The 27,980-nt window shown below is 39.9% G+C and overlaps 1 protein-coding gene across 7 annotated transcripts in view; it reads left to right on the forward strand.

Annotated features, from left to right (window-relative positions):
* The window catches only part of LOC115646790 (lipoxygenase homology domain-containing protein 1), a 313,208-nt gene that overhangs the window by 155,798 nt on the left and 129,430 nt on the right, over positions 1 to 27,980 (forward strand). For 5 of the 7 annotated variants that reach the window (XM_030553098.1, XM_030553099.1, XM_030553095.1 and 2 more), the window contains exons 26-31: positions 8,568 to 8,793; positions 20,178 to 20,332; positions 21,519 to 21,597; positions 24,135 to 24,216; positions 26,366 to 26,421; positions 26,586 to 26,618. In XM_030553098.1, the coding sequence (XP_030408958.1) occupies positions 8,568 to 8,793; positions 20,178 to 20,332; positions 21,519 to 21,597; positions 24,135 to 24,216; positions 26,366 to 26,421; positions 26,586 to 26,618 (631 nt within the window). The remainder of the gene's footprint in view (positions 1 to 8,567; positions 8,794 to 20,177; positions 20,333 to 21,518; positions 21,598 to 24,134; positions 24,217 to 26,365; positions 26,422 to 26,585; positions 26,619 to 27,980) is intronic. The other 2 variants (XM_030553096.1, XM_030553097.1) reach the window with 1 other exon arrangement.

Consider the following 27,980-nt stretch of genomic DNA (forward strand, 5'->3'; position numbering starts at 1 on the left):
CGTGCTCACAATGTGGAAATGTTTTCTATTCCCATAGATTTCTTCATTATCTGCAGGTGCCACAGAAGGTAAATTACCAAAGTTAATGATTTCTATTACTTTTGGGAATCCAGCCATTACATATGACTTCTCTGCCATTCTGTTGATGATGTAGCCTTATGGGAAATTCATCAGCTGCCTGTCGATCATAGACTCTATTAGTTGTATTAGGTACTGGGACTTCAGTGGAGTTATACAAGGGATGAATTTGTCCTGGAGTGCTGACTCATCTGAATGTTGTCCTGTGCTAACTCTTTGCAAAATGCCTGTATTTAATTCCAGAGAACTTTCTGTAGTCTTATCCTTCTCCTCACCAGAGAGTAGATTGGAAAGGGTGAACATGGCTCTCCTATCCAAAAGGAATCTTCACATGCACTATCCATCCATTCTTATATTGAAGTACCTTGCTACTGAGTATGTTCTTGTTGAAATGAGAGTTAGTTAATTTCGCTTTCAGTTGCTTAAATGTTATGGAATCTGTTCTGTGTACATTAACCATGTAGATCCTTTTAAAACATAAAAGGTATAGTATTTGATAAATGATATCCTTGAATCCGCAGGATAAATTAACCTTTATTCATAAAGTAAGGTCTCAGGTAAGGTTTAGTGTCAAGTTTTCAGGTATAAGCAATTTCAGTAAGTTTCACTATCAAAAATATAGGGCCAAAGCTACTCATGCTGAGCCAATGGCAAAGATTCTATTGACTTCAGTGGGAACAGAATTTGGCCCAAGAGTAATACATGTCACTAGCAAGAGAAATTTGCATTTGTATGGAAAAAAATGAATTATGTATGCAGATTTTATAGACTAACAGACGTGACAGAGTAACAGCCAGATGTGTACCCAGAAGCCTCCTACTGCAAGATAAACCCAAGAAAGAAACCAACAGGATTCCATTGCCCATCACATACAGTCCCCAGCTAAAACCCCTCCAACGCATCATCAGGGATCTGCAACCCATCCTGGACAACGATCCCACACTTTCACAGGCCTTGGGTGGCAGGCCAGTCCTCGCCCACAGACAACTTGCCAACCTGAAGCATATTCTCACCAGTAACTGCACACCGCACCATAGTAACTCTAACTCAGGAATCAATCCATGCAACAAACCTCGATGCCAACTCTGCCCACATATCTACACCAGCAACACTATCACAGGACCTAACCAGATCAGCCATACCATCACTGGTTCATTCACGTGCACGTCCACCAATGTAATATACGCCATCATATGCCTGCAATGCCCCTCTGCTATGTACATCGGCCAAACTGGACAGTCTCTACGGAAAAGGATAAATGGACACAAATCAGATATTAGGAATCGCAATATACAAAAACCTGTAGGAGAACACTTCAACCTCCCTGGCCACACAATAGCAGATGTTAAGGTGGCCATCCTGCAGCAAAAAAACTTCAGGACCAGATGTCAAAGAGAAACTGCTGAGCTTCAGTTCATCTGCAAATTTGACACCAGCAGCTCAGGATTAAACAAAGACTGTGAATGGCTTGCCAACTACAAAACCAGTTTCTCCTCTCTTGGTTTTCACACCTCAGCTGCTAGAAGAAGGCCTCATCCTCCCTAATTGAACTAACTTCGTTATCTGTAGCCTGCTTCTTGCTTGCTTATATATACCTGCCTCTGGAAATTTCCACTACTTGCATCCGACGAATTGGGTATTCACCCAGGAAGGCTCATGCTCCAAAACGTCCGTTAGTCTATAAGGTGCCACAGGATTCTTTGCTGCTTTTACAGATCCAGACTAACATGGCTACCCCTCTGATGTATGCAGATTTTGTATTTGCATACATCCATTAGCCATTTGCACATGTATTATATTGTAGGTGCAAGTGAGGCACTTATATTTAAAAAATTGGTATTTGGAACTGTGTAGAAGTACTGTCCATCATTTCCGTGCATAGTACATAGTTGTACTAAAAATATTGTTAAAATGTAATGAATGTTGACACTGATGGATGAGTAAATGCACTTATTACATATAATGCTGAAGAAAAATATTATAAAGAGAATGGATTTCTGTTGTCATTGTACTGACAGCGATGTTGTTAAGGTTGGTAAGTTTATGGTATGTCTTGCAAGAGCAGTAACTGCATAAGGTTAAACTTTCTGTCACCTTCAGCACTCATCACACAGCTTGGCACAAATCCACATAATTAGCAGTCTATACTTTAGAATGTTTCAAAATTGAAATAAATACATGAGCTCTAGATAAAGACTTAGATGCTTTGACATTACTCTGTGGGGGGAGATTCCATGGCACCTGTTATGGTAACAACTGATAGACAATCCCTATAAAGTTTGGAGGATCTGATAGGTTCAGGATAGTCAGCCCAGAAAGTGGAACCTCTAACCCCATATCTGAGCACCCTTGATCTTTGTGAAAGTTTAGATCTTGATCTAGGTCCATACTTGGCTATTATGGGCCACACCAAAATTCCAGATACATACAAACAAACAAAAATCCTTACTTACTAAATTGAGGGGAAATTTTGCTCTAGATCCAAATCCAAACTCTACTAGAATCCAGACTTGAGATATCACAAGAAGAGAGGGCTTGCAATCACATTTTTAGTACTGTTTAACTAAGTGGCTTTTGAACCTGTACAATGATTTGGTTCTGCTCAGTCATTTTGCCAACTCTACTGCCTAAATCACCAATACCAGGCCATTGGTGTCAACAGGGGTGCTATGTACATGTCAGAGGAAGACTAGAAACCTGTAAATGATGTCACATTATCCCTGAGCAATAACACTTGCTTTACAGAAGTCAAATTAGAGAGCAACCATCCATTATTCCTATTCTGTCATTCAAACTATGTGAAAATCAGACTTGGCCCGAGTGAAATTCAAACAAGCTGCATATTTAATATTAACAGATAAGAATACCTTACGCTTGCATTGTGCCTTCCCCCTGAGAATCTCAAAGTGTATGAAGGAAGTGTCACAGTATCCATGTGAGGTTGGTAAGTATTATTAGCCTGCTCGGTTGGGAAACCAAGGCATGAGGGGTTGTGAATTGTTGCTAAGAACTAGGAATAGAACCCTGGGTGTCTATCTCCCAGTCACAGAATCATAGAATATCAGGGTTGGAAGGGACCTCAGGAGGTCATCTAGTCCAAACCCCTGCTCAAAGCAAGACCTAATCCCCAACTAAATCATCCCAGCCAGGGCTTTGTCAAGCCTGACCTCAAAAACCTCTAAGGAAGGAGATTCCACCACCTTCCTAGGTAACCCATTCCAGTGTTTCTCCACCCTTCTAGTGAAAAAGTTTTTCCGAATATCCAACCTAAACCTCCCCCACTGCAACTTGAGACCATTACTCCTTGTTCTGTCATCTGGTACCACTGAGAACAGTCTAGATCCATCCTCTTTGGAACCCCCTTTCAGGTAGTTGAAAGCAGCTATCAAATCCCCCCTCATTCTTCTCTTCTGCAGACTAAATAACCCCAGTTCCCTGTCTCTCTTCATAAGTCATGTGCTCTAGACCCCTAACCATTTTTGTTGCCATCCGCTGGACTCTTTCCAATTTTTCAACATCCTTCTTGTAGTATGGGGCCCAAAACTTGGCACAGTACTCCAGAACAGAGGGGAACGATCACATGCCTCAATCTGCTGGCAATGCCCCTACCCAGGGCTGGCTTTAGGCTGATTCTCTTGATTCCCTGGAATCGGGCCCTGCACCTAAGAGGACCCTGCACCTTAGGCGCCTTTTTAATTTTAAAATTTTTTTTACATACCCGGTGGTGGTCCGGGTCTTTAGCGGCACTTCGGCGGCGGGGGGTCCTTCACTTGCTCCAGATCTTCAGCGGCATTTCGGCGGCAGGGGATCTCACCGCCGAAGTGCTGCCGAAGACCCGGACCGCTGCTGGGTATTCGAATCGGGCCCTGCAGTTCCTAAAGCTGGTCCTACCCCTACTTATATAGCTCAAAATGCCATTAGCCTTCTTGGCAACAAGGGCACACTGTTGACTCATATCCAGCTTCTCGTCCACTATAACCCCTAAGTCCTTTTCTGCAGAACTGCTGCCTAGCCACTCAGTCCCTAGTTTGTAGTAGTGCAGGATTCTGTACTTGTCCTTGTTGATCATCATCAGATTTCTTATGGCCCAATCCTCTAATTTGCCTAGGTCCCTTTGTATCCTATCCCTACCGTCCAGTGTATCTATCACTTCTCCCAGTTTAGTGTCATCTGCAAACTGGCTGAGGGTGCAGTCCATGCCATCCTCCAGGTAATTAATGAAGATATTGAACCAAACCGGCCCCTGGACCAACCCTTGGGGCACACCGCTTGGTACCAGCTGCCAACGAAACATGGAGCCATTGGTCACTACCTGTTGAGCCTGATGATCAAGCTAGCTTTCTATCCACCTTGTAGTCCATTCATCCAGCCCATACTTCTTTAACTTGCTGGCAAGAATACTGTGGGATATCATATCAAAAGCTTTGCTCAAGTCAAGGAATAACACATCCACTGCTTTCCCCTCATTGACAGAGCCAGTTATCTCCTCACAGAAGGCAATTAGGTTAGTCAGGCATGACTTGCCCTTGGTGAATCCATGTTGACTGTTTCTGCTCAGTTTCCTCTCCTCGAAGTGCTTCAAAATTGATTCCTTGAGGATCTGCTCCATGATTTTTCCAGGGACTGAGGTGAAGCTGACTGGCCTGTAGTTCCCCAGATCCTCCTTCTCCCCTTTTTTAAAGTCTTGGGCTTTAACCACAAGATCCATCCTTTCTGCTCCCTGAGACCCTTTGTTGCAGCTATGCCAGAAAGACTAGCACCACATAAAACTGATTGTTACTTTTGCAGCCATTGTACCATAACAGAAGGAGACTAGAAGAGTTTTTATGAGCATTTTAGTTACTAGGGAAACAAGTCAACTTTTCTCTACAACAACTTACAAAATGTTCTGGGCGTGAAAGTAGATTTGTAAATGCCAGTTTGCATTTGATCTGTGCAGTAGTTCAAGATGATTTAGTCAACCTTGGAAATGAAGGAGCAACTTCAAGATGGAGTCCTTAAGATGGAAAAAAACAATTGTTAGCAGTACAGTGTAATTGTGAGAGCATTTTCATCTGCATTGCACTGCAAGAGCTAAATCTGACATATGTTTGACAGCATTCCAGTTGGCAAACAGCAACATTTTAGTAAGTCAGTACTGCTGTGAAACCAGTGTGAGATCTGATCTAACAGCAAGATAAATTGATCCCACCCCAAACTACAACAGATGGACTAAACTTGTAAAGTTTTTATATGTCCTTTCAGAACATCATACATACCTGATTTGCTGTCTGTCATTAGCATTCCTGCCTTGGTTTCCAGCAAAAAATGAACACCTCCAGTCCTTTCTGAATAGATTGGATAGAGATGTTCTCTGCTGTTTTATCAAGTCAAATCCATTTGTTTGCTTTTTAACGCTACAGGTCAAATTCACAGTTGGCATATGTGGATGTAATTTCACTTCAGTTAAGTTGTGCCCCCTTGGAATGTCAGGGAGTTCTGCGAGTACTACGAAGTCACAGAAACAGGGGTGCTGGAACAATTTTTATAATTGCTGAGAGCAACTAAACAAAGCTGTAAACCCTGTATATGATGGAAATCACTTCAGGCCAGGGGGTCCTGCTACACCCCCAGCACCCCTACTTCCAGTGTATATGAGCAGAAACATTCATTTGAGAAGCTAAACAGAACTTCAGTGGAATCAGACTGAAACAGTCACTTCCAGGATCTTCACCTCATGCTTATGACAGCCCTGGGCTCTCTTTTCTGCACAGAGCTCTTCCCAACCTTCATTTACCTTGAATCACCTTTTCATCTTGTCTGTCTGACTGTTCAGATGCTTACCCAGTAACAGGGAAGAGTCCTGTCCCCCCATCTAAGATGAAGGCCCCATCATTTCCCTGCTCCCTTACTAGTCTTACTTTCACACTGGCCATTTTTCTTTCCCTTGGTCAGCTTTCCTGTGCTGTCCCCACCCATTCTCCCCAATCCTCGCTACCCCATTGTGCTATTGGTCTGCCCGAATGGAATCACAATATATAGCTTCCCACATTGGTCCAGTTTGGAACTCTGTCTCCCACGTTAACCTTGCTTTTGAACAAAACTCTCAATTTAACATTGATTCTGGGATATGAATAGCCCTATAGATAAAGTTAAATGTCAATAATAAAGACATGGCTTCGTTCTTCTGGGGCCCTACACAAAGATAGCAATAATAGCTATTGCATTCTTTCTCAATAACAGTTCCAACTGGTTCACAGTCAGTTCACTGCTTCAATTGTTTAAAAAAATGTATCAGTAATGGGCTTTTTAGTGGTTTGGTATCAGTGACTCCAACTCCAAAGGCACCTCCAGTGAAGAGAATGAGAGTCATGGGAGTATCATGTTTAGAGAGGGAGCTCACACCTGCCTCAGAGCTTGATGCAGGAGATGAGCCAGAGTTCAAGCCTGGTATCAGAGCTGTAGGATTGAACCTGGTTTATTACCTCTAATAATACTGCACCACAAGTAAGAGGCATTGCCCAGGACTTAAAATGGTCTCCAAAAAGTGCTAGGCCTGTCCCTGACTAACAATGCAATTTACATACTTCACAACAAAATTTCAGAGCCCAGACACTTTGTTAAATATGTTTATAATACTCCCTTACCTTAGGAGTCTACATTTTAGAGGCTGGATTAAAGGTTTGCAGCCTTGTTAGACCCAGCTCACTTTATACCCTGCACTTCCACACATCAGATTGTGTGATCTTTGCCTGTGCCATCCACTGGCTCTCAGGATCAGAACCATATCCCATATCTGTGTCAGTTATGGCCACCCACTTTCAAATGCCATAGCTCTCTACTGCAGGTAAAATATGATGCTAGTGTGGGCACACTGCTAACTTCAGCTAGGTGTATAGATTTAGTGTCATACATAATGCCATCGCCGCTCATGTCTGAATGTCATAGAAGCCATATATGACTTTAATTGTGCCTGGCTTGGCTCTGTAATACAAGCGAGGTGGAAGAGGATTCAAGAATCTTTCCCCCATCCTTGAGCCCCAGAGCTGTGTCCAGGCACAACTGTAGTCTTTGTGCCCAGGAAGCCCCAGGTTATGCCTATGTAGTGTCACTGACAGTTCAAAGCTCTCAAGATGGAGAGTGAAAGGGACATGACCCTACTCCACCCAGATCCACATAGCTGGCCCCATGTAGGGAGGATAGGGTGACCAGATGAGATGAAAATATCGGGACAAAAAAAAAAAGCCGAGTGCTGCCGGCAGAGCGAAATATCAGGACAAATTGTGTCCCGACCAAAGGTCGGTCAGGACACAGGACAACCATCCAAATATCGGGATGGTCCCCATTTTATCGGGACATCTGGTCACCCTAAGGAAGGAAGCACAACCTGCATCCTGTGAAGAGATAGTGAAGTGGCAACCATCCCATTATACTCCTGGAGGGCATTATGTCTGCCTGATGAATAATGCTTCTAGGAGCACTGGGGTAGTGGACCATTACACAGTCCTCTGTTGCTCTGGCTGCGCCTTTAAGATAAACTGTAGCCCTCATCGTTTTTAGTGACTAATAGGATTATGTTTATTTTAACTGGTGTGCCCTAACCAGCTTTTATGCTGAACACTATCAGTTTGGTATGACGGTGAAAGAAAACCAGATATTTTTCTGTCAGACAGTTCTCTGTGATTTTTCTCCATATCAACAGCTGTCACAGCCATCAGGGAAGATAAGAGACTATAAAGTGCTTAACTCTACTTTTTGTGTTTAGGTTGCTGCCTTCTGCATTGCTCAGCGAACTTCTGCAGCCCCAGACAAAGTGGCTCTTATTTCAATATTGCAATATTTTGTGAGGCATAATGGTTGTGTTTTACTGTTTAAATTCGCTACATCGTAGGTATCAGCACAGCAGAAACAGTTAACCCTGACACCAAAGCACATGAAAATAAAAGATTAAGATAAAAAGGTCCACTAAAGACTGATGAGTTGTAGAAATAGTTAAAATTACCCTGCCGACAAAGTGCCTTGCAAAATGTACCTTCTGATGCAGCAATGATAGGCAAATGCCTCTTTGTTTAAATATTTATATATTTTTATTTTGAAAAAGAAACTTTGAATCCTCAGCCACAAAAAGGGATGGTCTCTGGAAACCTAAAAAATGCACCTGATTGTCCGATCCCCTTATTCATTCTGAAAATACCATAGACCACTGCAGTCAATTAACTTACTTGTGCAATTAGGTACCGTGACAATCAGGGTCTTTCTTACTCTTTGGGGTTCAAACCCCTTGTTCTCCCCTTGGATGTCTGGACCCTGATTGTGACAGATACTGCTTGACACGCATTACCACTCTCACAGTCTCATTCAGTATTGGGTAAGGCCTCATTTTCCAAGAGGCACAAACCCACGGCCACACATTAATTGTGTGCTCAATTTATAAGCACAGTTATCAGTACAAGATGAACTAATACAAGGCAATGTTATAACAGACTGTCCTTCTGTTTTTGCTGTTACAGATTAATCTCAAAGATCTTGGGCAACTGTATAAAATCCGCATTGGTCATGACAACAGTGGCAGTGACCCTAGCTGGTACCTAGAGGAGGTGAGACTTGAAAGAATGACCCCTACCTCTGACCAGGAGATTTGTCTGGCTGTAGACTGCTGGCTAGCTGAAGATCAGGATGATGGAGAAACCTGGACAGAAGTAGCAATTGGGATGTCTGAAAAGGAGCTTTTGTCAAGTATGTGTTGCCTGCATTATAACAAATTTTTATTAAACCTGAAGGGCCGTATCCTGGGTTGCTTTGTGAGCTGTTCATACCCACCCCCACAGTGCAAAGCTAAAAGCCAGTGTAACCAGCCACAAGACAATTCCTCCCAGCACAGAGTCAATGTGATAGTTCTGACAAAACCCATTCTCTCCCAGAGGCCAAGAGATGTGGTCAGTTTATCCCTATCCTCCTGTGATGCTTGGCTGCTGCAACTGCCCCCTAAAACACTGTCAACTGGTGCTACTTAAAGCAACCAAAAGGCACACATTGACCGAGGAGCGGGGAACACCAAGATAGCCTGAAATAAGGTTGATGTCACACATTCCTAAGTTGCACAAAATGCTTTGTAGCTGCAGCCCAGGATCTGGCAATGAGTAGTTGTTGCTCAAACCAGATTTGAGCTATTCTCTTTAAAATGGCAATGTATAACTTTAGGATGGATCTTTTGGAGGACATCAGAGGTTATCCACATTTCTATTGACACCATGAATCTTTATAAGTGGAGCAGAAAAAACACATACAACAATCAAAAAGAACAAAGAAACAAATTTCTGGGCTTTTGTAATAGCACAGGGAGCTGGAAAAATCATTTAATGTATCACTTCTTTATAGAATTCCTTTGATATTAACAGGATGATGGTGCATCTATGATCTGGCATCATAGGCCCCTGAACTAGACCTTATGTAGGTTATAGTTCAGGCAAATTGTATTTCAGATGAGATAGTAGGAATGCAGAAGGGTCATCCCACACTTAGTAAGTGACAATCAACTAATTCCAAAAGATGTAAACAAACTGATACCTTTAGGAGGTATGTCATTTCCCCCAAAAACAATCCAGATTGGAACTGAGAAAATTTTTTCATAGATTTTAAAGAACTATCAGCTCATCTGTGTTGACCTATTACACAGCACAGGCCATTGAAATGTTGGGAAGGACAGAGATACACACTCATTTCCCCTCAACCCCCTGCCCTTTTCCCCATTCTCTAGAATAGTATGCAATTTAAGTAACACCCTCACTGATTAAGGTGTTACATAAATTAGGATTAAGCAGGTGGAATAGAGCCCCATATAATCTGGAAACAGAGCCGCAGTATCACTCTTGGGAACCCCTAGTGACATAAATGCCACCCATTGGTGCAATAGGAAAGTGAATGCCTGACATTAGTGGAGTTGCATCAGGTATGAATTTGTAAAAGCAGCAAAGAGTCCTGTGGCACCTTATAGACTAACAGACATATTGGAATATGAATTTGACTCTCAGGACCCAATTCTCTACTGGGCAGTCATTTACAACTGTGCCAAGGAAGTGTGAAATATTGCCATTCTGATATGTACACAGGGCCGGCTCCAGGCACCAGTGAAGGAAGCAGGGGCCTGGGGCAGCCAATAGAAAGGGGCATCAGTCCATCCATTGTTGAGACAGCAATTCAGTGGCTGGTCCTTCACTCCCTCTCATCCTCTTCGGCGGCACTTCGGTGGCAACTCAATCGTTTTTGTTTGTTTTTTTCTTCGCCACTTGGGGAAGCAAAAAAGTTTGAGCCGGCCCTGTATGTACACTCCACTCTGGCCAGTTGTAAATGGCTACACAAGGTGCAAGGTAGTGGAGATTCATGTCTACTGTGTATATTGTTGAGAATATGCTCAAAACAGGGCATTAGTTCAGCCCTGTTAAAAGTGGTGGTACACTATTGCTGTTGTCGTCTTTGAAGGGACATCATCTTTGTTAAGTTGTATGCAGCAAGTACAAAATATTCATAATATGGATTTTAGAAATTTCATAATTTTTTAAGTTTATAGCTACAAATTAGCTATTGATTTTGGGTTCATTTAAGTTGAATATCAATATAAACTCAGCAGGGCTACCCAAGGATTTTCTATTTCTCCATAATGAGAAAATGAAACTCTAGCCATCTGCATTTCCCATTTACAAGGGTAATTGCCTACAAGTACTGGACAAACCACATATCAAGTCATTTACGCAACAAAACAAATAATGTGCTGCATATTACCTAACAACAACCTGATACAATTTTATAATTTGTCTCCAGTGCTTTCAAATCAGTCTGGTACCTTTCCCCAGCACTAAATTCACTTCATTAAAAAATAATAATAATTTTCCAAAAACATTAACCAAAATGGAAAAGTATTTTTATAATCTCAACTCAGGAAGCATTGCATTTTTTATTTCTGTTCTTTGCCACTGACCTTATTACTCACCTTTTCCCTCTAAACGGTGTCCTCTCCCTGCTTTCTCCATTAAAAACTCCATTATCCTCCCAACACAGACTTGAAACCTTAGAGTTGATTTTGATTCCTCTTTCCCTTACCACTTTCTGCTTGCCCAATTCCTTCCCTCAAATCCAGGGGTAACTGCTACCAGTTACTGTCAGTTCTTCCTTACATCATCTCTAAAATCTCTTCTTTCATCTCCTTCTGTTTCTGACTTTGACAACTTTTCCTCCTGTTTGTCTCCTTACATGAGGCCAGTCAGTTCAAAATGCTGACACTAAAATAATCTTCCTGCTCAGAGTGATGCTTTCATCCCTGTTTAGCCTTCACTGGCTTCCCTTCATCTTCCATGTCAAATTCAGACTTCTCACCCTTCAGGGTTCTGCATAACTCTGCCTTTGCCTCTACACTTCAGGTTTTATTTTTTCCCTGCTTCCCGACCTACCAGCCCTCATAGTCTGAGTGCCTCTTTCATGTCACTCCCATTACACTTGGAACTCCTTCCCTGCAGTTCAGGACAGTCTTACTGACTTCCAGTGTTCATCGTTTTACACCTACGGAATCAGGGTTCCTCAGACGTGACTTGGTTTGATCCCGTAGTGACTAGGGTGACCAGATAGCAAGTATGAAAAATTAGGAGGGGAGAGAGGGAGTAATAGTTGCTATATAAGACAAAAGTCCCTAATATCAGGCATCTGGTCACACTAAACAAACTCAAAGAAAATCCATTCAATAGTTATTAAAGTGACAGATGCTTAAAACTAACAAATGTGGCCTGAATTGTGTCAAGGGAAAAAAAAACAAAGGAAAAAAAGGAAAAAAAAAAAAACTAGAAGGCAAAAAAAATTCTGTAAGTACTCACAATTTTACTTTAAATACTCATGACTGCAGAACTGATTTTTTTTTCAAACATGGCTTAAGCTTTTGATCTGAAAGAGCTATAGAGCACAAGAAATGTCAATGTTTTTATTTGTTTTTAAATGATCTAAATGCAAGCTGTGTAATGTGAACATAAAGGGGAACAATCTGTTTTGTCCATGCTTGAGTACATCAAAAATGGTTGAAGTAATTTGGCTCAAACTTTAAAAAAAAATCACTTTTGGACTGAGGGAAATCAGGGAAAAAAATTGTTTTGAGAAATTTATGAGCAGCTACAGAGAGCAGCATTAGAATAGTCTCCTAATAATATGTCCAGTCTATTAAAGCACCAGGTCAAAAATGGCTGATTTTATGTGGTCCTAGTGTTGTCAGTGGACCACATCTATCATAAGATGGTACAAAAAGTGACCAAAAGTGTTAAAAGTCCAAATGTTATTACTTTTATCACTATCAAATGTTTATGACCATCTTACCACTAGAGATGTTCCAAGTATCTATGGAAAAATTCAATCTGAGGCAGGCATCCATTGACCTACAGTAAGTAAATTAATACCTGCACTTTTTCCTGATTGAAAGGTTTCCTTTATAGTACAAAGACTAGCATTTTCCTTTACATAAGTTAAGATAAAATCATGGGTATCAATCAACATGTGTCATAGCACAAGGTGATCAATAGCTGAGATCGGTAAGAAATTGTCTTCCACATTGCATACATATGTGTACTATAGAGATATGTTTGGGTTTTTTGCATTCACTTGATGCATTTGACTGTGGCTATTATCAGACATATCAGGATATCTGACTACATAGAGCACTTTTTGTTTGAGGCACTATGGGAATTCCTATATTCTCTGGTGTCATTTTGTAACAAACCCCTTGAGAAACACAATATATTTATTTTCTTGCATCTTTTGATACCACTGTATTACAGTGTTAGAAATATTGGTTCTTTACTGCTTTAACATCATTTCCAGAAGTCCTGCCAGCAGTGATGGTGCTGCCAAGAAAGAGATTGTAAACATAATGGTTACAGTGAGTATTGTGACCACAGCTACAGTTAGTGGGCAACTTTAATATCAGTCTGTAGCCTTGATCTTGAAAACATTTATGCATTAATCACTTTATGCCTATGAGTAGTGCATTAGGGCCTAAGCCTGCAATACGTAAAATCAGGGCCGGCTCCAGGCACCAGCATTCTCAGCAGGTGCTTGGGGCGACAATCTGCAAGGGGCGGCAGTCTGTGTGTTTTTGCCCCCAAGCAGCCTGCTGAATTGCCACCTCGGATGGCGGGAGCAGTCTGTGTGCCGTTAGGGCGGCTCACATGTTTCTGCAGCGGCGGCAATTCGGCAGCAGTTTCTGTGTTCAGTTGTCTGCAGTCGCGCAGCTTCTGTCTTCCAGTTGAAGACAGAAGCTGTCGCCACCGCGCAAATGCGCAAGCCGCCCTAAAGGCACATGGACTGCTGCCGCCGTCCACAGCGGCAATTCGGTGCACTGCTTGGGGCGGTAAAACCAGTGGAGCCGGCCCTGCTTAAAATTCCAGCATAATTTTTGCATACAATATTTGCCTGGTATGTTTTCAGGTACGTTTTACAGTATCAGTTCAAATGAAGGAAATAAAATGACAGAGGAAATTATAAAGAAGTGGAAGAGGAGTCATGACTGAAATGGTTCCATGCCATAATGTTTGTATTTATCACTTGCCAGGTAGTGGGGAAATTACACCTTTTGGGGAACAATTGTTGAGAGTCTGCTGAAAATTTAATGTGAAATAGCAGCTAGGTGAACTAATAGCAGCTACCTGATCTGAAAATAATTTGGGCAATTTGTGTCATTATGATCACACAACTGTAAATGTTGAAAAAGCTTATGCCATATGCAGACTGAGTGAACAAAATGTAAGTTATACTTCATCTTAAATTCATCTGCTATTAGCTGTGAGTCTAAACTGGTGAGAGCGACGATTTTAAAACTCTGATAATAGAGTTACTCTGAACAGTGTTGAGTTTGGAATGTTGATGTATATAATATGTGGAGAGAAAAGACAAACATTTACAGAGCTGTGACTTCTAGTTTCTTATTCTTCCATTTTAATACTATCGGATATGCCTCTTCCACCTTCCTAAACATGTTAAGATGTCAACATCAGTTTAGTCTTTCAAACAAAACAGGCCACAATACTTTTAAATATATACAGTGGGCAAAACTGACAAATAATGTTGACATGTAGGGTTTGAGTTTGCAAGTCATCCATGCAGATAACTCCCTTTGAAGTAAGGAAGAGTTCCACATGCAGAGTGCTTGCAGGATGGGGATTATAATGTCTCTCACTGATTACCTGAGATCAAACAGTATTGCCAATCCCACATATCAAAAACCACAAGCTAGGCCCCCAAAATCATTAGATCTTAAAAAATAATACAGTTTAGATTCTCTGGTTTTTTTCATAGAAGCGTAGGACTGGAAGGGACCTTGGTAGCTCATCTAGTCCAGTGCCCTGCACTCATGGCAGGACTACGTATTATCTGGACCATCCCTGACAGGTGTTTTTGAGACATTTTGATGCACTTTGATCACCTTTCAAGCTTTTTTTGGCCACAATTACAGGAGCTAGAGACTTTTTTTTAAATGATAACTCAGTTTCTCATGTAATCGCTGGACTCTAGCAGCTGGGACTTTAAGAAAAACACCAGATAACACAAGGTGCATGATAAAATTTCAATAGTTAGCAAAATACTGAATTGTTAAGGCCTGAAAGGTACATACCTAAGCACTGTCTCTCCTCACTGCACTCCTGTAATAGTCTTTAATGTTAAGTAACCGTTCAGTTCTTTTTTTGAACATGCCTATTGTAGCTCCCTTTACATCTGTCTTTGATGGAGGCTTTCAGAAGTTCACCATCCTCTGCATGAAAGCATTTTACCTCTTTTGTTTCAACTTTTCAGTCCATGACCTCAAGTCCTGGGTTGTCTCCATTTGATTTTAGAGCTTATTTAAAGAATCCTTGTATAGCTACTTGAAGATTTCAATCGTATATTTTCCAAAAGGTCAGTTTAGTAGCAAGTGCTATCCTCGTTTTTCCAACCATTCTATATTAATTAATCCTCCTAAATCATGTTGCCCTTTTCTAGACCCTTTCTATCCCTTTGATGCCCTCATATTAGATACAGCAGTCTAAACTCAGTTTAACAAATCCCTCTCATAATATTAAAGTAATGTCTACTGGCTTGCATTCAATGGTTCTATTTAGAGTATATTTTCCAATATTTCCTCTGCTTTTTTTTGAGCGAAGGCCTAAATCTCTACTCTGTTACAGCAGTTTTTTGCTGGCATAACTACACTGAAATCAGTGGAATTACACTGGAATGAAACTGATTGGGGAATCAGGCCCATCAGGCTCTAATTATGATAGTTTTATGACTGACATATTATGGCAATGTGAAAAAGTAGCAATTTTAAATATGTTATATTTTTGGCCCTTTGCTGACTAGTAGCAGCAGATTTGGATCTTTGGATCACGTCAGGAAGAGAAGCTAATGATGCAAAGATTTAGGATATGTCCTAGTGTAAGTTATTTATTTACAGCAGTGGTGTGCAAACTTTTCCAGTCACTGCCCACCCCGCCTTACCATTAACAGAATCTGGCTGCACCCCCCTCCATTATTGCACAGCCAAGGTTTCTCAGCTGCAGAGCATGGGCTGAAGGTGGAGCTGGCGGTGGAACTGGGGATGGGGGAGGATCTGGGGCTAGAGGTGGAGCTGGCCTGGGACAGAGAGGGAGTGAGGGTAGAGTTGGGCTGGGGGTGGAGCAGAACTGGGGCTTGGGGGTGGAGCAGTGTTGGGAGTGGACTGGAACTGGAGGCAGATCTGACCTGGAGGTGGAGCAGGACTGGGGGCTGAACAGGACGGGGGGAGGAGCGGGGCTCGGAGCAGAGCTGGTTTGGGGGCAGAGCATGGCTGGAAGCGTGGTGCTTCCTCCCTGCCACCCATAGCAGCTGGCCCGGGCCCTACCACATGCCCCCCCGAAACATTCCTCTGTGCTCCCCTAGGGAGCCTGGGCCAGTTTGGGGACCACTGTTTTATAGTATGCAAACAAGCCCTGTTTACCTTGAACAGACATAGCCAAATCAACAGCAAAACTACACACAGGCAATTTCACTTATGGAAATTGCAGAAAAGGTGCCATTGTGTCCAGGCTGTAGATAAAAGCAGCTTCCTTTTCTGGCCCTGGGTTTCCAGCTTTCAATAAACCACTGCAGTATCGTGTCTCTCCCCTGGATCCATATCTGCTATACCCTCATCACAAAGTCATACAATCCTCTCAAAATTAGCTTAGGTGGGCTTGAACATTAACATCCCTTTTATCCAGCTGCTCCATAACACAAAGGACCTCGAGTAGGTCTGATTATAGCCAGTGTCCATTGGAGCTGGTGTCTGTGCAAGTCCCCATCTGGGCAAAAGGACGCTTTCTATTCACAATCCACTTAATGACCATGTGGATGGAATTGCTGTAGTCATCCTTTGTCAGATTCTTTGAATGAGATTCTCTGCTTGACACTTTTTATGTTTATCAGTTAATCAAAACATGTTTTCCATTACTAACTTTATTATATTATTTACTGAGCATTGTTAGTGTGTACAAAACCTAGAGTAAGACATGATCTCTGCCCCAAGAGTTTAGAACTTCCATTCTAAATTAGACAGAGTAGATAGTCTGTATATAATCAAGCCAAAACTCTCTAGATGGTGAGATGAAGGTCTGTTACAAAGAGGTGAAGAGATTTTGTTTTGGCTTTATATTTTCTCAATATACACATCTTTCTTACTCTAAGTGGAATATTCAGATAGGTATCCGTTGAAAAGTTACATTCAACTCTTATTATATTCTCCCTGGTTATCACATGGTTTTACAGTTTTATTTAATACATTTAATATATGAGCCATTGATCTGCTCGTATCCCTGTGTTATACTGCAATTCTTTCTAATTCTCTTCCTGTACATCCTATATTTGCTCATTCAGTTTGATGTCACCCCCAAAGTAACTTGTTTGTACTTTGTTCCTGTGAGTCATTTGTTATTAAAGGGCTTACTTTTCAAATAGGCTGCTAAAACTGTGTGCCAGTTATTTGCCTTTGCAGTTTTAAGACTGCAAATCACTTGCAGGTGCAAATAATATAGACGTTTGCCTAATTTGCTGGCACAATTATGTAGTTAGAAGTCTGCATCCTTTTGTTAGCACCTGCGAGTGGTTTGCAACGTCAACATTTTGAGTGTGAATGGTAAGGGTGCAAAATTGCAAGTTCAGTCTTTGGGCCGGATTCCACCACTCTAACTAATGACATTTAGTACCTTCCTCCACAAATAGTCCAGGAGATCTGCTTACTTGATATTAGTAAGAGTGGCAGAATCTAACCCATAGATGTTCTTTTGGATATTTGACCCAAAAAGTATTGTGTACGATCCTGATCACTGTAGCTCTTTCTTTACAAGTTGCTTTTTCCTCCTGTATAGTGGTCTACCATTATGTTCTGCCCTCCATCATCTGAACAGTTCCCTATTATTTCAAGAGGAGTGTCTTCTACTTTATTATTGCTAATCTGTACACTAATATTAATATACTATGAGGTATCATGTTAAAATCATTTTGATATAGAACTGAAAATTTCTCAGTTATGTATTTGTCGGGATGAGGTCTTATCTTTCATTTGCCAAGTATGCTTCGTCTTAGTAAATATGATGGGAGAGCTCCAAGGAAAGCCATGATGTTGCAGGAAGTAGTGATTGCGATTCAGGAGGTGGCACTCATCCCTCTGAGCCAGCACTGAACCAATGCCTATGTTGGAATTATTAATAATATTTGGAATTATTAATATGGGAAACCACAAACACTAATTTATTTATAAATTCCTTTATTAAATCCAAAGGCCAAATGGTACTTGTACAATTGCTCTAAACATGCCTTAAAAAGCCTAAATAATAAACAATTTAGTACATCCAAACAGTAACAAAACATAGATAAACATTTATTCATATGGGCTAAACCCCGGGGTTCTCAGACACATATTGATTGGCTCCACTGTGGTCAGGGAGTTATTGGCAATGAACCTTTTAAGAGTCAACTTCTTTATACTCCTCAGCAAACAAATGATGTCACAACCAAGTACTGATTTCATCTAAAAACTAACCTGAGACAGTTTACTCTTATTACCAGTTTTAATCCAGTTAAGATTAACAGCCTCTTTTCTTCCCAAGGCCTTTCCTCCCCTCCTACTTCCTGCCCAACAGTTTTTCCATTGCACCTGGATTCACATAAGCTTCAACACTGGTATGTGGTGTTGGAAGGTCCATGTTGGCTCATTTTAAGACAGATTTTCTTTGTCTTATTTAAAACCATCTGCAGTCACCTCTATCAGTCAGATATCTCCTATTTAGAAATCTTCCCTTATTTCATTAGTTATTCTTCGAACCAGTCATCCTCCCTGCTTCATTTCTTCTGGCTTTATGCCTTTTATTATTTTCAAGGCCTTCCTTCTACTTGCTAGTCAGGGTCTTTCTCTACCACGCACATATTTCCTTAGCCAAACTTAAGCTAACTCGAATTCTATAATTTCATATTTATCCTACACCCTATTTGGTGGTCAAGCGTTGGACGTGGAGATGCTATTGTTTGGCTTAGACTCCAGTTCAATGTAGTTAAAAATCCTATGGCACTTTTTGCAAGAGTTACAGGTGCTATTCTAAGTGTCATGGCCGTATTCTAATACCTAAATTCCCTCTGCAGCTGCAAATACACATGTTGGTATTCTTAACTTCCTGTCCTAAATGCTTCTGCAGTGTTCTGTACTGTTAAGGAACCACTGCATTCCACCTTGGTAAGGGCTACACTTCCATGGTGGGTGACGTGATTTGTGTGTATGTGTGTGTACGTGTTTTGGGATCCTTTTTCATGAAAAGTTCTATATAAATGTCACATTATTATTAGAAGTAAGACTAGTAGTTTAATAATAGTAGTATCTTTAATTAATGCTTATAGTATGTTGTTTAATACCAAGGTCAAAATAGTTTGTTATATGTTCCTGGCTTCTCCTCTGTCCCTTTCTTAAAGATTGTGCTTAAATGTGTGTTCCCGTGCTCCCCTAGGAATTTTCTTCTTTCCAGAGAGCTATTCAAAATCTCCATTACTGGAATAGTAATCTCTCTACTCGATAGCAGCACTAGTGACCAGCTATGATTAGAATAGAAAAACTGAATGGATAGATTCCACTAAGATGTAGTTAGGACCAAAAAAAAGTTATATTAAAAACCTTTAATAACTGAAAAGTGTAGCAGAATATAGTAATATGTAACTTTTGGAAATAATTATTGTGAAACAGAAGTTTTAGTACTATTTGGACAATTATGGTAATATTACTGCACTTCAAAATATCTAAATAAAATAACTCTAAAGCACCTACTGTAAATAGAGTTTACCACCTTTAGCTGGTCGTGGTCAAACTGTTCCTAGTACAGACAATGTGTATATGCATATATGTGTGAGTTCTCATAAGGTGGCATTATCATGATGTTTGGTCAAGTCCCAAAATTATTGAAGTGCACATGTCACATATATTTCTTTCTCTCCTTCTCCTGTCTGGTCAGCTGTTTTTTGCGTTTTTTGTTTGTTTTGCTTGTGTGATGTTATTGTGGGAAGGCTGAGTCAAAGAAGTGGGTTTTGCACTTGCTGTGAAAGTGCTGAGGTTCATGATCATCCTGATCTTTTCTTGGGGTGAAATTCTGTGTTTTTCATGCACTAATTTCACTCTTATTGATGACAGTCCCATGTTTCCAGTGGAACATAGATCTTTGTCTGAGGTCATGATCATGCAGAGTGAAACAGTCCCCAGGTAACTTAAGCCATTATCCCAAAAGGCTTTGAAAAATAAGGCTGAAACTTTGTATTTGGCCTAGTACTCAGCAGGGAGACAGTGAAGAAAATAGAGCATTGGGGGACACACACTTGATGGCCTGTTTTTTGAGCAGTTGGGCTGCTCTGTTCAGAGCAAACTGTAGCTTTTTAAGGTCAGTGGTCTCACATTTAGGTACAGAATATTACAGATTGAGCCTGGAAGTGATGGATATATGGATTGGTGTGGCTAATTACAAACAGGTCAGAAGGCGTGCCATCCTCTGGCCACCTATAGAAGGAAAAGTTCATATATACATACATTAGAAAGAAAAATAATGCAAATGTTTGTCCTTTTTTAGTGGTGATTTATGAACTCCATGTATATACTGGATCTAAACTTGGTGCTGAAACAGATTCTAATGTGTACGCCACTCTCATTGGAACGAGAGGAGATTCTGGCAAGCGAAAGCTGCATAGAGCTAAGAATAATAAAGTCAAGTTTCAGCGTGGACAGGTAAAGGAAAAAATGTGCAAAACTGATCAATGCTAGCAAATTATTTGTAGCAAATAGTTTTTTTTAACATATGTAGATATTTTCTGTTTACACATTTATCCTTGAGCAGTTCAGTTGTCTCAGATATTTATTCAAAACTATTCACAGAATTAATTTATTTAATAATTTTTGGCCTGTAGATTCTGAATGAATAATTTACTGTGAGTATTGGATATTCAAAATTCATGCTCTGTTTAGTTTTGAATGGACACATAGGTCATGGGGTTATGGTAGTCTTTCTGTTCCCTGATTAGGTTAATGTAATTCTTAGAATCAAGTTACATGCTACTACTGCCCCCAACACGCTCCCTACACTGGGGGCATACTGAACCGATACACTAAACGGTAGGCTTTAGAGGAGGTAGCATAGTTCTGTGCTGAGGAGGCCTTTAGAGGAGGCCATGCCAGTTCTGTGCTGCTAAGGGCATGTCTACACTGCAATCAGAGGTGTGACTACAGCACATGTAGATATACCCAGGCTAGCTTTGATCTAGCTAGCTTGAATAACGAGAACAGTGGAGCTATGGCAGCACAGGCAGCAGCACAGGCCAGCCACTTGAAAACATACCCAGGATCTCAGGTGGCGTTGTACAGCCCATGCTGCCACCTGTGCTGCTGCTGTGGCTATTGTAATTCAAGCTAGCTAAATCAATGCTAGCTCAGGTATGTCTACACATCAGCCATCACACCTCTGATTGCAGTAAATAAGCACCTTTATATATTAATGCTACTTCAAGCAGTTTGTGCTTGAACCTGCCTAGGATATGTGCAGCATCATACTTATAGGCACCAAATAAAATGCAATCATCAGCAGAGGAAGTTCTGCAAAACCTGATCCTGCGTGAATGAGAACACTACCTTGCATCTTCTTTCTCTGTTCACCAGCAGTAGGTGTACAACCCAAGAGGGGAACTCATTGCTAAATGTCTCATTAACATGGTGAGAATCATACTTACACCAGATGTCCTAAAACATAACCGTTCCCCAGCCATACTTTGCCCTTTTTTACCCTCCTTGCTACCACTCAGAACAGAGGGCTAAGTGTTAAGCTGCATCTGGAAGCAACAATCTTGTCCATACCACTGAACGTCATGCAAGGACCTACATGATAAAGGCCTTTATCAATCTCATTTTGATGATTCTGCAGGTGGATATCTTCTTCATAAAGGCTGTATCACTAAGAGACCTGAAGAAACTTGTGATTAGCCATAATGGAACTGGTCCAGGTAGGAGTTAATTTTCTAGTGACTAATCTGTTTTGTGAGCTGTTTTTACAACACAATACTCTTTATTTGTATATATAACGTCTTTCATACAAAGTGTTACAAAAGGCCTTTCAGTAAGAAGAATAAAAAAGAGACACAAGTACTTATTCCCGCAGACTGGTCACAATGGTGGGATTGTAGAAAGCTATGGTATTGGGCAGCAAAAGACAACTGGGATGTAGTATCGAATAACATCAGTTAGCTGTTGGTTTGCAAGCTGATTTATAACAGAGTGCTATTTATTTGTCCTACGGAGTACCACAGAAGAATTCACAAGGGTAACTCATACAGAGCTGGATAAAATGATTCTTCTATAGACAGTGAATGAAAATGAGGTACAGAATAAAGTTAGAGCAGTGATTTGACTGCCACTTTGCCACCAAGTGGAATCTCAGAGAACCATAAGAACAACATCCTAGCAGTGACGAGGACGCAGAGAGAATCTGGCAGCACTAGGCCATTTGCTTCATGTGTACTGGGTAATGTGGGATTGTTCCTGTGGATGGCATTATATATGCTCTGCGTGGTCTCAAACAAAATGAGAGTAGCCTTGATCATATCCGCGGATAAGAGGAGAGCCTCCTACAGGGTCCTGAGATCAGTATCAATCTGTAATACAGTTGAGAATCACTGGCATAGTGTAAAAGAAAAGAGTTGACATTTCGAAAGTGCTACAATAAAGTATTTGCAGGCTAGAATCAGATTGGATCTCCTAAGCTAAGCAGGACCAAACTTAGTCAATACTCATATTGAGGATCAGATTGCATTGTTTTAGGCTCTATGTAGACATATTGTCCTTGCTCCAAAGAGCTTACAGTCTAATTAAGGACCAGATACAAGGGATAAATGTAACAAGCAATTGGAGGGAAGGCCAGGAGGAGGATAAGGGTTATAATAATAAGTTTGACAAGGTGAGTGAAATAATATCTTTTATTGGACCAAATTCTGTTGGTGAAAGAGACAAGCTTTCGAGCTACGTAGAGCTCTTTGTCAGGTCCAGTAAAAGATATTACTTAACCCACCTTGTCTCTCGAATATCCTGGGACCAACATGGCTACAACAGCGCTGCAAACAATAAGTTTGTACATTTACTTAATCTTGCATTATGCACAATCTGATTGCTTCAAAACATTTATTTCAAATCATTTAATTTACTTCAAATCATTTAATAATTTCCTTCTGCTCCTAATACTTGGTTGGAATGGGCATTGCCTAAGAAAAAACCCAGTGCACCTCGAGGTGTTCTGATGATTCAGTAGGTGATATTCTTCCCTTTGAGTCAGTACTGGACCAATGCCCTGCCCGCTGTCCTGTGGAAAATATCTTTTGGGTAAAATGTGAAAATGAGTTCTCAAACTTTTTTTTTTTTTTTTGCAACAATGCTAGTGTTAACCAGGGCATCATGGCCAAATTTTAAATTAGGTAATTATATTCAGCCTACCTAAATTCATCCTATGTTTTCAGTTGACTAACTTATTACTCAATTCCTCTCTTTAAAATGGTGATTATTATGTATGTCTTGCCCAAAAAGTTGCTAGTCACTTGTTTAGTATTGCTGGTAGAGAATGGCTACTGGGTTCTGCCCCAGAGAATGGTGATTGGTGAATGGTAGTTTGGTGATAGGTAAGTGAACTCTATATGATTAATCTGTTAAATGCTTGAATCTTTCACAATCTAAGTGTTACATAAATGTAAGTTATGTGATTACCTTGGGCAATAACTTATATGAAGTTTAGTTAAGAATGTGCTTTGCTCTCTTTATAGAAGGAAAAAGCTGAACAAAAATGTGCCTTTGAAACAAAGGCTTGAAGAAAACACAAATTTGAAAGGCTTAGTGAAGAGGTTTTCGCTTCAATAGAAGAACCTCTTACGTTCAATATTTTTTTTCAGTCAGAATTAGTTAATCTAATAGTCATTTGCTTCTTACACCATACTTGGCCTTGGTGGTTTAATTAAAATGATTTTCATTGAACTCTTTTCAAGATCGAAAGCTTATATTTTTTAGAGACTGTATAAGGCTATTGTAAGAACACACATGAATGAGGATGTTATATATTAATCCAGTCTCTCTGAATTAATAATGTCATGTACTTCATTCTCAAATGACCAAGGATTCTGGTTCCTGCAGTGAATCATGGTAAATTGCACAAGCAGAATGTTGTCCCCATATGTGAACCTGAACAAAAGGAATAGAAGAGCATAGGTTGAAGTGGCAGTGGTGGTAGCAGTTTACAGATGCTACTACACCCCTGTCTCCACACAAAGAATATTCTGCTGGAATCAAAATAGTCTCTTGCCTATGCTTAGGAATATTGTGCCTTAGTAGTAGAATGGGAATCTTGTGAGGGTTTTAGATTAATGTTTTCACTTCTTTAGCTGAGTTTTGACCTAATGAGATCTGCTGTTGGGAAAGCAGTTGTTTCAGCTTTTCTCTTAAAAAAATTTTTTTCTCCACAAAAATACAAACTTGCAAGTAAACTTTTGTCATTTCAACCCAGGCAATGGATGGTTCCTTGATAAGGTGGTTGTCAAATTTAAAGAGGAAGATGATGATCAAGAAGTTGTGTTTCCCTGTAACAGGTATGCCATTGATGGGAAATCAGAATTGTAGTTGTTATACTGTGAGCCGTTTAAGGAAAACATTGCAAGACAGGAGCCAAACACTTAAAAAAACCACTTTGCTGCCTGCACAAAGCCTGAATATATGAATCCTGCCCAGCAGTCTTCAAGGGAGTAAAGGGTGAACAAAATTCTCTGCTCCAAGCCATGCAGAAAAGGCTGCTGGATCAGCATGGGAGGGCATGGAATAAGATAAAAAAGGTCAAAAGCCAAATGTTCTGTGGGTGAAAAGATGCAATAATTTTTCCTTAACCTTGCATGTACATATCATATAAAACTAAATAACATTTCAGTTCTCTGCTCCTTAAAAAATATTACATTAAAAGTTTCCAATCATATGGATTTAGGCCAGTTCATTTTGCATTTCCCAGTCACTAATGGTCATTAGAGTGAACCTAATATACTGGAAATCTTTGAAGAGAATTTTATATCTATCTAAGTGAAAAAAAAAAGGTTAGTTGATATTGTCTTAGAGGATAGTTAAAATGTTTCTGCTCACTTAGCAAAGGTCTATTTCCCTGTCTCAATGCGGGCTCCAGAATTTTGCTGCCATAGGCAAAATTGAAAAATATCCAACTCTCTCAGCCTCTGGTCAGAACCACTAAACATTCTTTTGCTCCAGATATTTTGCCACCCAAACAACAACCTAGCCTTCAGCAATTTGTATGTTGAAGCAACCACCATATAAACTTCAGATAGTTTGCAGCAGAAAGAGTTATAGGTAAATATATGTGCATGTGTGTATTATATCTATATCTAACACTATAGAAATGATTCAGAGAAGCATATTTTAAAATCAAGCAGATTATGCATTGCAGTACAGGCTTTCCAAATACTTGGAGTACATATACATTTGACTACAAAATACTTGTTCATGTCAGTGCAATCATTTTTTAGGGTGAGGGTTGTCTTACAATCTTGATTATCAATTAGAAATTCAGTTAAGAAAGGAAACATTATCTGTTTTTATGTGAAAACTCCCCTCTAGCTTAAAAAAAAAATTCAATTTGCAAAAATCCTGCAAATTGTTAGCTAATAACTATTTTTTTCTCTAAAACTAGTATTGTAATGATTAGTTTTTTTAAATCTATTAGGCTGTTTAATTAGTTTGGTTTACATTAAAGTTGGTTATTTGAAGAGTAGACAATTGTTTCTGCAATGTCAGAGAGATTTTATAAGATTTCTGCTAAGGGAGGAATACTTGACTAACACTGTGGACTTGCTATAAAACTGCCTTGTCAAAAAGAACTTATTAAGCACTAGAAAAAAGGTTAGAGACATTATCTATAGAACTAGAGGGGCTCTGTAATTCTTTGCCTGCTACCAATGAACCTAAGTGCTACCAATGAACCTAAGTTTCCTGTCTGTTTTTAAAAATGGTTAGTGATCTTTTGGTTCCTTGGAAGGGATTAGAAGAGAATTCACAAAGGTTAATCAATGTATTTATTGCAACAATAGTTTAAACATAATGCAGTGTAGTCTTCTCTCCGTGCACAAGAGTTTTATTCACATAGTTACTTTGTATATGGAGAGTAGAATGAATTGCAGTTGTATAGGATGCAGCAAAAGGGAGCTAGTAAGTTGGAAGCTTATAATGATTACCAGTATTTTTAAATAAGAGAACTCATGTAATGGCTATAAAATGTTCTAATATGAGATAGGGGGATCAGTTGAAGAAGTATGTGGGGGTATTTTTGTAGTGTGTCTAGTTTAGGGTTAAGCCCTTAAATTCTATAATGTACAATGAAGGGCAATATTGAGGTGAAATTCACCTTCATAGCTGCCCGGTCCATAGAAGTTCTAGAAGCCTCGTAAATCTTAGAATCTAAGAAACCTGCCAATACTTACTAGTAACTACCAGGTGTAGTGCTAACTACCATGAGGAATCCCATTGCCTGTGGTATAAGTTGGCATAGTTTCATTGAATGAGCGGAGCTGTGCCAATTCATACCAGCAGAGAATTTGGCCCAGTAAGTGTTTACAAGGCTTAGCTTGATAAGAGATGCACAAAAAACATTGGTGAAAGGAGGGGAAATAATGCTGAGATTCCTCATAAAAAGATTAATTACTAATTGCCATAAGTCTAATTATTATCTCTTTACAATGAAAGATGGTTAGATGAGTACCAGGATGATGGGAAGACTGAGCGAGAGCTAATTGCTAAAAGTAAGTATTCCAGTAAAGAGAATTTGCATTATAATAATATTCTAGATATCAAATGACCAGTTATGGCTGAGAATATGAAAATTCTTTCTGAATGTGATTATAAATTTAGACATCTTAAGTAGCTTTATCAGCAAACAAGTATAAAACTTTTTTGTGTATTTTAGAAAATGGTAATTCGCAGAAGGCATCCATCAAAGGTGAGAAACACTCTATATTCTCCTCCCAGAACTTTGACATTGAAGTTAAACTCAGTTTCAGTATAAGGCAGGGGTTGGCAACCTTTCAGAAGTGGTGTGCCGAATCTTCATTTAGTCACTCTAATTTAAGGTTTTGCGTGCCAATAATACATTTTAACTTTTTTAGAAGGTCTCTTTCTATAAGTCTATAATATATAATTAAACTATTGTCGTAAGTAAAGTAAATAAGGTTTTTAAAATGTTTAAGAAGCTTCATTTAAAATTAAATTAAAATGCAGAACCCCCCGGACCAGTGGCCAGGACTCAGGCAGTGTGAGTGCCACTGAAAATCAGCTCACGTGCCGCCTTTGTCACCGGTGCCATAGGTTGCCTACCCCTGGTATAAAGTGAACAAATCAATGAAACAAATTAGTTTCCTCCACAGTAATCATTTATGTAAAGTATCAAGTAGTAGTCAAGCGCAGTCATCTATAAAGATGCCATGTCATGTCTTTTCAAATGAATTGAGCAAAGGAGATACTTCACACAAATCATTTTTGGTTTTCTTCCCATTTCTATTGTTCAGTCCTGAAATCAGTCAGAAATTCCTCTGAGAACAGATTTCAAGAACTGGTTTGTTTACCCAATGCCACTGTCATTTAATACACAGGGACAGCTCACCCAACATGCATCAGTGAGTTGAAAAATATATTGTGAAGTGACAGTGGAAACAGTTTCAGGTCAAGTTCAGCATAGTTTTTCTAAGAGTATCCAGAAATAATTTAGACTTAAGCTATAAAATTGGTCAGTGTAGTTAAATACAGTATCTTCATTTGGTTGAATAAAATTGGCTGAGTAAATGAAATCTTAATATTAGAAATCTGTCTGTCTACTTACCTATCCACAGATATAGTGCCTATCATTGTAGTAGCTCAAGTATTTAACACTATAAATAACCTCTTTTTTCTTCCTTGCCAGCTTTAAGGATAAATAACTTGATGAGTTCATAGGTATTTGATTTACATTTGTGGGTTAGTGTGGTGGGTGAGTTGGTGTCTGTATCTGAAAATCTTACTGAGAGAAAATAAAGTCAAAGAACTGAGCTTTGCATTCAGTTTTGAAAATGGTGAATTTTGTGGTTACTTATCTTTTGTGGGATATGCCCCATAAGCTAAATCTTGGTCCAACTTCAGCAAGTTTGGTGTCCTGCTCTCAAAGTCTCCTCTGTTGGTCAGCAGTTGCATTGTTCCAGTGGAATGGAGCTTTCATGGATGGAGAGGCAATTTCTCAGGTAGTTAGGGTTATTCCCATGGAGAGCTTTGATTACACACCATAGACCTTGAAGTGGACTCTGCATTCAGTAAGCATTCAGTTCAGATTGGA

The sequence above is a fragment of the Gopherus evgoodei genome, chromosome 2 (genome assembly GCF_007399415.2).
Source record: "Gopherus evgoodei ecotype Sinaloan lineage chromosome 2, rGopEvg1_v1.p, whole genome shotgun sequence".
NCBI classification, from domain to species: Eukaryota; Metazoa; Chordata; order Testudines; family Testudinidae; genus Gopherus; species Gopherus evgoodei.